The sequence below is a fragment of the Plecotus auritus genome (genome assembly GCF_963455305.1).
Source record: "Plecotus auritus genome assembly, chromosome: 4".
In the NCBI taxonomy this organism is placed as follows: Eukaryota; Metazoa; Chordata; class Mammalia; order Chiroptera; family Vespertilionidae; genus Plecotus; species Plecotus auritus.
In genome coordinates, this window is record NC_137775.1 from 100,534,497 (window position 1) to 100,547,055 (window position 12,559).

At 46.3% G+C, this 12,559-nt stretch overlaps 1 protein-coding gene across 2 annotated transcripts; it reads left to right on the plus strand.

Moving 5' to 3' along the window:
- Positions 1–7,176: 7,176 nt before the first annotated feature.
- LOC308246198 (HLA class II histocompatibility antigen, DM alpha chain) lies at positions 7,177–10,314 on the plus strand. Of its 2 annotated transcripts, none has more exons than XM_080664163.1 (5): positions 7,177–7,324; positions 8,224–8,505; positions 9,087–9,365; positions 9,573–9,701; positions 10,021–10,314. In XM_080664163.1, the coding sequence occupies exons 1-5, from the start codon at positions 7,231–7,233 to the stop codon at positions 10,023–10,025; spliced, it is 789 nt and encodes a 262-aa protein (XP_080520289.1). In that variant the 5' UTR covers positions 7,177–7,230; the 3' UTR covers positions 10,026–10,314. The 2 variants fall into 2 exon arrangements, with proteins under 2 accessions (XP_080520289.1, XP_080520290.1); XM_080664164.1 differs by having other exon boundaries at positions 7,190–7,324; positions 9,573–9,698; positions 10,021–10,117.
- Positions 10,315–12,559: the final 2,245 nt, after the last annotated feature.

Sequence of the window (12,559 nt, forward strand, 5' to 3'; positions counted from 1 at the left end):
CATTTGTTTATTTTCTCTTCAGTTTCCATTGCCCTAGGAGCAGTATCGGTGAAGAAATTGCTTCGGCATATGTCTGAGATTTCTCTGCCTCTGGATTCCTCTAGTATTTTTATGGTTTCCCGTCTTATGTTTAAGACCTTTATCCATTTTGAGTTTATTTTTGTGTATGGTGTAAGTTGGTGATCTAGTTTCTTTTTTTGCATGTATCTGTCAGATTTTCCCAACACCATTTATTGAAGAGACTGTCTTGATTCCATTGTATGTTCATGCCTCCTTTGTCAAATATTAATTGAGCATCGTGGTTTGGGTCGATATCTGGGTTCTCTATTCTATTCTTTTGGTCTATATGTCTGTTCTTGTGCCAGTATCAGGCTGTTTTGAGAACAGTGGCCTTGTAATACAGCTTGAAATCTGGTATTGAGATCCCACCTACTTTGTTCTTCTTTCTCAGGATTGCTGTGGCTCTTCGGGGTCTTTTTTTATTCCAGATGAATTTTTGGAGAGTTCGTTTCTAGGTCTGTGAAATATACCGTTGGTATTTTAATGGGGAGTGCATTGAATCTATAGATTGCTTTGGGTAGTATGGACATTTTAATGATGTTGATTCTCCAATCCATGAACATGGTATGTTCTGCCATCTGTTTATGTCTTCCTCTATCTCTTTTTTCAATGTCCTGTAGTTTTCCGCATATAGGTCTTTTACCTCCTTGGTTAAGTTTATTCCTAGGTATCTTAATTTTTTTGGTGCGATGATAAATAGGATTGCTTTTTCAGTCTCTCTTTCTGTAAGTTCACTATTGGTGTATATAAATGCCATAGATTTCTTGGCATTAAATTTTGTATCCTGCTACATTGCCAAATTCATTTATTAAGTCTAATAGTTTTTTGATGGAGTCTTTCGGATTTTTTATGTACAATATCATGTCATCTGCAAATAAGGACAGCTTTCCTTCTTCTTTTCCAATTTGGATGCCTTTTATTTCTTCTTCTTGTCTAATTGCAATGGCTAAAACTTCCAGTACTATGTCGAACAGGAGTGGTGAGAGTGTGTATCCCTGTCTTGTTCCTGTTCTTAGGGGAAATGGTTTTAGTTTTTGCCCAGTGAGTATGAGGTTGGCTGTGGGTTTATCATATATAGCTTTTATTATGTTGAGGTATGATCCTTCTATTCCCACCTTACTGAGAGTTTTTATCAAGAAAGGGTGTTGGATTTTGTCAAATGCTTTTTCTGCATCAATTGATATGATTATGTGATTTTTATCTCTCAATTTGTTTATGTGATGTATCACATTTATTGATTTGCAGATATTGTACCATCCTTGCATCCCTGGGATAAATCCTACTTGGTCTTGGTGTATGATCTTTCTGATGTACTGCTGGATCCGATTTGCTAGAATTTTGTTGAGGATTTTGGCATCTATGTTCATGAGGGATATTGGCCTATAATTCTCTTTCATTGTGTTGTCTTTATCTGGGTTTGGTATTAGGGTGATGCTGGCTTCATAGAATGAGCTTGGAAGTGTTCCTTCCTCTTGAATTTTTTGGAATAGTCTGAGGAGGATAGGTTTTAGTTCTTCCTTGAATGTTTGGTAAAACTTCCCTGTGAAGCCGTCTGGCCCTAGGCTTTTGTTTGCTGGAAGTTTTTTGATGACTGCTTCAATTTCTTCCATAGTTACTGGCCTATTTAGATGTTTAGATTCTTCCTGATTGAGTTTTGGAAGGTTATATTTTTCTAGGAGTATGTCCATTTCCTCCAGGTTGTCCAGTTTGTTGGAATAAAGTTGTTCGTAGTATTTTTAACAATCCTTTGTATTTCAGTGGGGTCTGTTGTTATTTCACCTCTTTCATTTCTGATTTTGTTTATTTGGGTCCTCTCTCTTTGCTTCTTGGTGAGCCTGGCTAGAAGTTCATCAATCTTGTTTATCGTTTCAAAGAACCAGCTCTTGGTTTTGTTGATCTTTTGTATTGTTTCTTTGGTCTCTGTGTTGTTTATCTCCACTCTGATATTTATAATTTCCTTCCTTCTGCTTACACTGGGCTTTTCTTGTTGCTCTCTTTCTAACTCTTTGAGTTGTAGGGTTAGGTAATTTATTACCATTGTTTCTTGTTGTTTTTTTTTCTGCAGTAGGCTTGTAGAGCTATGAACTTCCCTCTCAAGACTGCTTTCGCTGTGTCCCATAGATTTTGGATTGTTGTGTTTTCATTGTCATTTGTTTCCAGGATGTTTTTTATTTCTTCTTTGATCTCTCTGGTAACCCAGTCATTGTTTAATAGCATGCTATTTAGTCTCCATGTGTTTGATTTTTTTTTAGATTGTTTTTATTGTAGTTGATTTCCAGTTTTATGCCACTGTGATCTGAGGAGATGCTTGATATGATTTCTATCTTCTTGAATTTGAAGAGACTGCCGGCGACACAATATATGGTCTATCTTTGAAAATGACCCATGTGCACTTTAGAAGAATGTATATTCTGTGGCTTTGGGATGAAATGTTCTGAAGATGTCAATTAATTCCATCTGGTCTAGTGAGTCATTTAGGATTGATGTTTCTTTGCTGATTTTTTGTTTAGAGGATTTGTCCAATGGTGATAGTGGGGTATTAAAGTCTCCTACTATGATTGTATTGCTGTCAATCTCTCCCTTGATATCTTCCAGGAGTTTTTAAATGTATTTGGGTGCTCCTGTATTGGGTGCATATATGTTTACCAGAGTTATTTCTTCTTGTTGGATTGCTCCCTTTAGTATTATGAAGTGGCCTTCCTTATCTCTTTTTTTTTGTCCTTCACTTTGAGATCTAATTTGTCAGATATAAGTATTGCTACCCCAGCTTTTTTTTCATTTTCATTCCCCTGAAAAACCTTTTTCCATCCCTTCACCCTCAGTCTGTGTGCGTCTTTTTTTTCTGAGGTGGGTTTCCTGTAGACAGCAGATATATGGGTCATGTTTTCTTATCCAATCCATTATTACCCCCATGTCTTTTGATTGGGGCATTTAATCCATTTACATTTAAAGTTATTATTGATAGGTACTTGTTTGTCACTATTTTTATTCTTTACTCCTGTGTTCCTTCTTCTCTTCCTATTTCTTTCTTTCTTTTTTTTTTTTTACAGCAGACCCTTTAGCATTTCTTGCATTGCTTGTTTGGTGGTAATAAACTCCCTTAGTCCTTTCTTGTCTGTGAAGCTCCTGATTTCACCTTCAATTTTGATTGTTAGCCTTGCTGGGTACAGTATTCTTGGATTCAGGCCCTTCCTTTGCATGACTTTGTATATTTCATTCCATCTCCTTCTGGCCTGATGTGTTTCTGTTGAGAAATCAGGCACTAGTCTGATGAGGGATCCTTTGTAGGTAACTTTCTGTCTCTATCTGGCCGCTTTTAAGATTCTTACTTTGTCGTTGGTGTTTGCCAATTTAATTATAATGTACCTTGGTGTCGGTTTTTTGGGGTTCATTTTGCTTGGGACTCTGTGAGCTTCTTGGATTTGTGTGGGTTTTTTCTTCCCTATATCAGGGAAGTTCTCTGTCATTATTTCTTCAGACAGGTTTTCTATTCCTTGCTCAGTTTCCTTTCCTTCTGGAACCCCTATTATGTGGATGTTGTTTTGTTTCATGTTGTCCCAAAGTTCCCTTAGGCTCTCTTCCTGCTTTTTAATTTTTTTTCTAGAAGCTGCTCTACTTGGGTATTTTTTCCTACCTTGTCTTCTAGCTCACTGATGCTTCTTCTAGTCTTCTGCTTCTTCTAGTCTACTCTTGATGCTTTCTATTGAGTTCTTTACAGCAGCGATGTCATTTTTCATTTCTTCTTGATTCTTCTTCATTTCCTCTTGGTTCTTACACATATTGTCAAATTTGTCTTCCATTCTTTTCATCCACCTTATCACCATTTCTCTGAATTCTTTTTCTGACAGGTTTCTTGCCTCTATTTCATTTACTTCCTTTTCTGGCGATGCCTTCTTTTCTTTCATATGCGGGCTGTTTCTTTGTCTCCCCATGTTCCCTCTTCTTTGCGTGTCTGGTTATGTAGTTCTCTCTCTCCTGCATTTATTTAAAGGCACAAAATACAACACAACAAGGCACAATGCACAAGGTACTGAACACAAATGTATTCACAATATTAATAACCCCAAATAAAGTTGACCACCAGAGAAAGGTGAATTAGAGGATAAGAAAGAAAGAAGAAGAGAAAAAAAAGGAGTGCAAAAATGAAATTGGGACAAGGAAAAAAAATAAGAGAGAAAAGAGAGAGAATAAGAAAGAAGAAGGGGAAAAACTATATATATGGAGAAAACTCCAATAGAACAGCCACTCCACTAATCCCAACACATGCCAGCAACAAGTACCTGGAGATGAATGTGGAAGGGAATTGTTGCCAGGATAACTTAGTAAACTACAAACAACAACTAATATCAAGTGAGGTGAGGGAAAACAGAAGCAAAAAGCAAACAAAAAAAAAAACAAAAAAAAAAAAACACAGAAAGTGAAACAATCTCATAAATAAGCATAAAAAATCGATATAATCAACAATCAAGCAAATAACAACAAAAGGACAGAGAGAAAAAAATTTTGGATGGTGAAGAAAGAGAAGAGAGAGGTGTTTATGGACTTGGAGCAGGGGATTGGAAATTAGATATGTAAGTAGGGTGAAATTTTAACAGGGGGTAAAAATTAGGAATAGGGAAAATCTAAAGCAGGAAAAGGATAAGAGAAACAGGACAGCAAAAGGGGAAAGTGAGGAAGAGAGTGATTGCGTAAAGGTAGGGTTGAGATAGAGTAAAATGATGGTAAAGAAAAGATGAAAATAGAATGTAGAACACTAATCCCAAAGTAAAATAAAGAGAAAATAACACTTTAAAAAAAAAGGTTAAATAGTAGTAGTAATAATACTGATTGAAAATAAAAATGTAATAATTAAAAAGGTAAAATCAAGTGAGGAAAAAAAAATTAGTTTCTTAAGTAAAAGATGAAAAAAATAAAAAAATAAAAATGTGCAGTAGTGAAGGTCATTCACTTCCTCTACTGTTCTGTTTGGCACGCCTGTTTCCTAGTCAGGGCAGTATTGAAGTTCCTGCATTCCACTGCTCCTCAGTGTTGTAAGCCAGTCCTGATTTTTAAGTAGGCAGTTTATTAGTGTTTACACAAGAGTCGATTTGTGATTCAACCCCTGGGTGGCAGTGTTTCTGGATTGACCTCCGGGTCTATAGGTCCTCTCTAGCTAGTGTTTAGAATTTGTTTTCCCTGTGGCACTTAATACCAGTTTGGGGGCGTGGGTTGCCCCAGAGCTGGTTCTCTGATGGTTATTCCCTGCTCTGATCCCCAGGTTCCAGAAAAACAACTTTCCCTTGCAGTATCTTAGAGTATCCCCAATTGGGTGATCCTGTGTATTGGGCTTAGTAATCAGAAGCAAGGATTTAAAGAGGGGAAAAAAAAAAAGAGCCAGAGTTAAGTATGCAAACTCCGGGGCTGTGCGCAAGTCTGTGCAGTCTTTTTTCCCCTTGGATCTAAGCAGCCGGCACCTTTTAAAATTTTTAGGTTGTCCTTTTGCACCCAGATCAAAATGGGTTGCTTTTTAGAGTTCCCTTCTGTTAGCAGTTCTGCAGACTCCCTTCCACATTCACGGATCACGCCAGCCCCAACAGACATGGATTTTTCTAGGCACAGACTTCCCCAGGTCTCCAGCTCCCACGTGTGCATTTCTCTCTCCTGCCGGGACCACAGACCTCACTATCCCAGGCGAAATCTGACCTTTCCATGGTGGAGTGTAGAGCTCCTCTGAATCCACGTGCTTGCGCCAATTGGGGACCGGTGTTCTCGGGTTCACAGCTGTTCGGTGGGTGCCGTAGCTGTAGATTCCCCGGGCTTTTCAGGCTCCCGTTAACATCCACTTTTCCTTCAAGATGACAGGTCTCCGCGTCCAAGCTGGTCGCTCCGGGAGGGAACCCAGCAGCAGTGGGGGCTGCCTGGTCAGGGGAGCCCCATTTGACAGACCTCCACAGTCTCCTGGAGTATAGCTGTCCCTGAACTCACCAGCACACACTCCCCGTGCGACCACACACTCTCCCTTTGTTTTCTCACTCACCTAGTATCTTGTAGTCTGCCTTCCCGTCGGCAGCCATCTTCATTTCTCCATGCGTCAGTTTTAATATCTCCATCATCTGCCAAGTAAAAGCCGGACCCTCCTTGTGGCATAACAGGGCTTTGTGATCTGTTCTTGCCTACGTTTCCAGCTCCACGTGAACACTCCTCAGCCTCCCATGACTGGACAGGGACGCATGAGCAGTGTCCACACACCCGCTCCAGCGTCAGGCGGCGGCACAGGAAGGAGCTCTGGGCCTCTGACTTCACACGCTTGCCCATCCCTTCACCTGAAACGCTCTTCTCTTTGCTCACGTCCTGTTGTCAAACTGTTTTTTCTTCAAGACTCTTAGAAGCCGTCCTGATGTGTCTCACCTATTCCTTCACCTTCATACAATGACTACTTCCAAAACCATTCGGCACATTTTAATTAAATACATTACAATGTTGGATATTTATTCATTGACCCTCTCCCCCGAATAGACTTTAAGCCAGGGGTCCTCAAACTACGGCTCGCGGGCCACATGCGGCCCACTGAGGACATTTATCCGGCCCGCTGGGTGCCGCTGCCTGTCCTGCTTAGCAGCCGACTCGTCCTGGGCCTGCAGTGCACATAGGAATTTGTTCATAGTTTTTTTTTTTTTAAACTATAGTCCGGCCCTCCAACGGTCTGAGGGACAGTGAACTGGCCCCCTGTTTAAAAAGTTTGAGGACCCCTGCAAGCTCTTTGAAAGCAGGATCATGTCTTATTCGCCTTCGTATTTTCTGGCTCCAGAACGCACTGGAGCTAATGATAGGAGGGGAATGAGGAGAGCCAGAGGTTTGCTGCGGGAAGAGGAGCTTCATCACGGGGCGCTGGCTGGGGTGAGACTCCTGGCTGAGGCTGAGCAGGCGCCGGAGGGGCCCCTACCAGGAGGCAGACGTCCCTGCTCACCTACCCAGCCCAGTTACACACCCCACTCTGGTCTGGGAAAGCCCTCTTCAGGAGGTTGCTGGCCCCAGGCCTCTCTTCCCAGTGACTGGTGATGTTAGAGCTTTCCTTCCTGTGATTGGTTAGCCAAAGGGGCAGGGACCCTATTGGAAGTGAGCTGTTGGAACAGGGTCTGGGAGGGAGTTGGGCAGCTGGTGGCAGCTCCCTGCCCGCAGTGTGGGTGAAGGATGGGTTCTGAGCGGGGCCGGGGACCTGGACCTGCGCTGCGGCAGCTACTGCACCTCCTGTGGCTGCTGCCCCGCTCTGGGGCCACCTCTCCAGGTATGACAGCACTCCCCTTGGCTTCAGTGCCCACCCAGAGCTCTGGAGAAGAGCCCGCACTTTGTAAATGGTGGGAAGTACTGCGGGGTAGTGGAGACTAATCATTAGTAGAATTGGGACAAAGCTACAATGGCTGAATGGCAAACTGTCAGGGGTACTTTATACATTTCATGTAAGAGCCTCTTGAAGCAGAGATTATTATATCCATTTTCCAGATGAAGAAAGTGAGGCTCAGAGTTTGAGTAACTCCTGCAAGTTCACACTGGGAGGTGGTAGCGCTGGGATTCGAGCAAAGCAAATGTTATTTCCACGGCTCCATGCAGGAGCCACCACACTCGGTCATCAGCTCACCTTGCAATTCTTGAAAAGTCTTCCTTGATTTTCCTCTCTGGAAAGGATGGGGCAGGATGGAAGAATAATCTGGAAGATCCCTCTTACTCGAAATGCCTATTATTCTAGGTATTGGGTATTGGGTAGGCTTCCTGCTCGCTGGGGGATTTCTGCCAGAAGTTTCAAAGACAAGGGCTTATTTCTTGCAGGTCTGGGGTCACTTCCCCAGTCTTGTCGTTGCAAAGGCTGGATGGTGGAGCGAGGGGAAGCTGTTTTGGGGGGCTGGTGAGTTAGACAAAGGTCTCCCCGGGGCGGATGCAGCCGCCCTCCGGGCGTGTGCTGGGCTTCAGCCGCCAGCAGTGCACGCACAGCCCACGCTGGGACACTTTAGACAGCAGCCCCGTTACTTTCAGGCTTCAGACAGTTGGCCTTTTTACGGCAGAGGTAGTTGGGAGAGATCCCAGTGATTTCTTTTCCACCCCACGGGGTGAGAGGGCCCAGATAACAGACACTGGAGGGGTTCCCCCGGCTCCGGTGCCCAGGCCTGACCCGCCCTGTCTCCTTCTCAGCAGCCGCAGGGCGGCGGGCCGGCGTGCAGAACCACACGTTCCAGCACACGGTGTACTGCCAGGACTGGAGCCCCGGCGTGGGGCTCTCCGAGACATACGACGAGGACCAACTCTTCTCCTTCGACTTTTCCCAGAACACCCGAGTGCCTCGCCTGCCCGAATTTGCTGACTGGGCGCAGAAGTCTAGAGATATCTCCAGCATTTCCTTTGACAAAGCATTCTGCCAAGCCATGATCCAGGAAGTAGGCCCACAGCTTGAAGGGCAAATCCCGGTGTCTAGAGGTCAGGGTTTTTTTTGGGGTGTGGGGTGGGTGCTGCATTCGGAACCTCATTAATCTATACCCAGAATTGTTCCCTCACGCCAGCCCCCCACCTCTGGGGCTCTGGTTCTCCCCCCGGTCCTTGGGTTTTCTACCAGCCATGGGCTGCGCCTTTCTCTGGGGGGGCGGGGGGGGGGGGTCAGAAAACAGGGGCCTAGATTGGCGCATCCCCAGTGTGTGTTAGACTTGAAGTCAGCGGGAGCAGGGGGCCTAGGGGATGTGGGCGCTGGGGAATGTGCTCAGCAGGATAGACGGAGGGGACCTGCCAGTGTTCCCTGAGGAGCAGCTGGGGATCGGATGGCACGGAGGGGCCAGGACAGGAAGAGCTGCAGGAAGCAGGGGGTGGCCGCAGTGGCCCGGGCCTGGCTCTGCCTCTAGGTCCAGCTCTGCTTCTTGCCTAGAAGACCTCAGAGCCCAGCGCCTTCTACCTCCCCCCAAAGCCCGCCCTGTTGACGGTCTCTGCCCTCCCCTCTGTATGCCACGCCCCCTCCAAACACTGGGCTCCCTAAAGAGTCCCTTCTGTCCCTCCACCGGTCCCTCCAGGGTTTCCTGTGGTTGAGGTGTTCACGCTGAAGCCCCTGGAGTTCGGCAAGCCCAACACACTGGTCTGCTTTGTCAGCAACCTCTTCCCACCCACACTGACGGTGGCCTGGCAGCGTCACCTGGCCCCCGTGGAGGGCGCCAGGCCCACTTTCGTCTCAGCCATCGATGGACTCAGCTTCCAGGCCTTTTCTTACTTAAACTTCACCCCGGCGCCCTCGGACCTCTTCTCCTGCATTGTCACTCACGAGATTGATGGCTACACAGCGATTGCCTACTGGGGTGAGAGCCTCCTCCCTGGAGCCTGGCTCATTGGGGGCAAAAGGGGACAGACCCACGGAGCCTTCTTCTCCACTTGGACCTTGTTTAGTCCAGTCTTCCTCTTTCACGCCTCAGTTTCTCCCTTGTCAGCCCAGACACCCACATCATTCCCCAGGGTGGGGGCTCCCTAACCAGGTCTCGGGGCCCATTGCTTCCCTTTGTCTCCAGTGCCCCACAACGCGCTGCCCTCAGATCTGCTGGAGAATGTGCTGTGCGGCGTGGCCTTTGGCCTGGGTGTGCTGGGCATCCTCGTTGGCTTGGTCCTCATCATCTACTTCCGGAAGCCTTGCTCAGGTGGTACGTCGGGGGGCTGGAGGGCTGGCAGCCCTGCCTGGATTCTCCTGGGCCTGGGGAGGACTTAGAGTGGCCCTTGGGTCCTTGGGTGGTGAGGCTGTATCGGCTCTGTGGGCATCGGCCTGCTTGGGGTCCCGGTTACACACAGGGTTGGGGGTCACAGGGATGGCTTTGAGTGGCAGAGGAGTGATGGGAGCTGCAGGAAGGGTGCGGAGATGACGGGCAAGGAGAGATCAACTTCTGCAGGGCCTGCTGCTGGCAGGGGGGGCCTTTGGGGCGGAGGGGCTCCCCCTGATGGCTTTCCCCATCCTTCTCTCCTCAGACTGACTTCCTGATCCGAGTCTGACGCCAGACCTCGGCCATCTAGCAGGGGCTGCTCCCGTTCCCCACAGCCTGCCGGCATCACTCCTCCTCAGAGCAGAAGGCCCTGGGCCTCCCCTGGGCTGTGCGTGTGTGCGCGTGTGTCTGTGCTCGTGCGTGTGCATATGTGTTCATGTGTGTGCAGGTTTCTTAGCTGAGGCTGTGCTGCCCCGGCCTGCATCCCAGGGAACCCAGCGGCCTTTCTATCATGACCACAATCCTTCCCACTTCAAGGCAATAAATCTCATTACTTTTTGTTGGTGTGGCTCCTTTTTTAACTCATGGTGTTTGTTTCTGGATATCTCAACTTGAGTGAGTTGTCATGTCAAATTCAACATGCCTTAACCTGAACCTTGCAGGGGGGACGTGGAGGGGCGGAGAATGGGAAACCCCTGGCTCCTAGCTGCCTGTGTCCCCGGTCCCAGCACCATGCGATGCTTTCACCCCCGCCAGCGTGTGCGGACTGTGAAGAGCGAGGCAGAGCTGCTTCCTGGTCTGGGCTCTTACACTGCTGGGGTTTTTGCTTGTGGGCATTTTTGCGCTTCACTGCCTTGAGAAGTGTACGCTCCCTTCCACCTTCGCCGTAGCCCGGAAACAGGGCTGCAGGAGTGGGAAAGTAAGCCTCAGATGCTACTCTTGTTTTTATTGATTTTTTTTTTAATCCTCACCTGAAGATATTTTTCCACTGATTTTTAGAAAGAGTGGAAGAGAGAGGGAAAGACAGAGAAACATCGATGTGAGAGAAACACATCGATTGGTTGCCTCCTACACACGCCCTGACCAGGGCCCAGGCCAGGGAGGAGCCTGCAACTGAGGCACATGCCCTTGACCGGAATCAAACCTGGGACCCCTTGGTCCACAGGCCAATGCTCTATCCACTGAGCCAAACCCAGTGATGGCGATTTTATTTTATTTTTTTTAGAGAGAGAGAGAGAGGAAGGGGGAGGTAGAGAGAGATAGAAACATCAATGATGAAAATTGATGAGACCTTCTGCATGCCCACTACTGGGGATCAACCCACAACCTGGGCATGTGCCCTGACTGGAAATCAGACCTCCTGGTGCATGGGATAACAGCCAACCAACTGCACCACTCAGGCCAGGCCAGACGCTGTTCTAACTCTGTCATGTCACTTCAGTGAAAACAGTACAAGTCGACTCCTGAAGTGACATTTGAGCAGCCTGGAAGGGCCCAGAATTCACGTGTCCTTTCAAACAGTCTGTTCTTCCAGCAGCTGGTCCAGGTAGAACTGAAAGTGCCACCTGGGCCCATAGTGGAGCCCTAGGGCCGGGAACATGACTCCTGGGGCTAAACTACTTTGCATATGCTTTGCCTCTTGCTTTCTTTAGGGATGATGATAACAGTAGGATTGATGTGAAGCTTAACTAAGTTACTATCTGTCAGATGCTTAGAACAGTGTTTGGCACATAGAAAAGTTACCCAATAACTTAGCAAAGATTTTCACAGGGGACGTAGCAGCATCATTGACTTCTTTCTCTTTTCTGGAGCCTACTTTGAACCTATCTTCAAGTATTATATTTTCTCCTTTTGTGATGTTTTTCTTTTTCACTTTACTGTTCTACATCTGTCTTTCATTGTTATCTACGCCTTCCTGATTTCTATCTATTTTCCAACTTAACAGGAAATTCCTGGCAGTCAAGCCTTGAAGCTGCTTTTGTTGTGCTGTGTGACCTTAGACAAGCCACATACCCTCTCTGGGCCTCAAATTCCTCATTTGTAAGATAATGGGCTTAGGTTAGCACTTTCTGATCAAATATTCTATTAGACCGTCTCTTTTTTTCCCTCTTTTGTCTGTTAGACCGTCCCTTATAATACTCGAGAAGCACTCAAGACCCTCTCTACTCTGGGTCCCACTTCTAATAAAAAATATCACTGCCTTAGGTGGTTTTCTCAGTGGTTAGAGCATCGGCCCAAAGACTGAAGGGTCTGGGTTTGATTTGGTCAGGGTCAAGGGCATGTACTTCGGTTGAAGGCTCGATCTCTGGCACCGGTCAGGGATTTCTTAAGATCATAAAAGCTCAAACCATAAGGTTTTTAAAGGCCAAAATTAAATCTATTCAGGGGGGGAATCTGTGTATAAATTTAACTGATGAGCTGCAAATGGAAGAAGGCATTTGCAATATTTATACTGACATAAGATTATATTAAAAAAAGATTACTACATAAAATACACTGAGTGGCCAGATTATTATGACCACCTGACGTTTGTAGGCAAATTAGCCGTACACTGCATCGTATGGGATATGGAAGCCAAAGGCCTGTTCGAACACCTTTGCTGTCTGCAGTTACCAAGATAAAATGTCTCCAATTCGCACAGGAACACAAGGATTGGACAGTCGAGCATTGGAAAAAAGTCATGTGGTCTGATGAATCACGTTTCCAGTTGCATCATGCAGATGGCAGAGTGAGAATTTCACGGAAACAGCATGAAAGCATGCACCCCACATGCATGAGTACAACCCTTCAAGCTGGTGGGGGCA

Coding starts and splice junctions, on each gene's coding strand:
- LOC308246198 (XM_080664163.1), top strand. CDS start 7,231: ATGGGTTCTGAGCGGGGCCGGGGACCTGGACCTGCGCTGCGGCAGCTA. Junction 7,325..8,223: donor CTCTGGGGCCACCTCTCCAG/GTATGACAGCAC, acceptor TCTCCTTCTCAG/CAGCCGCAGGGCGGCGGGCC. Junction 9,366..9,572: donor CACAGCGATTGCCTACTGGG/GTGAGAGCCTCC, acceptor CTTTGTCTCCAG/TGCCCCACAACGCGCTGCCC.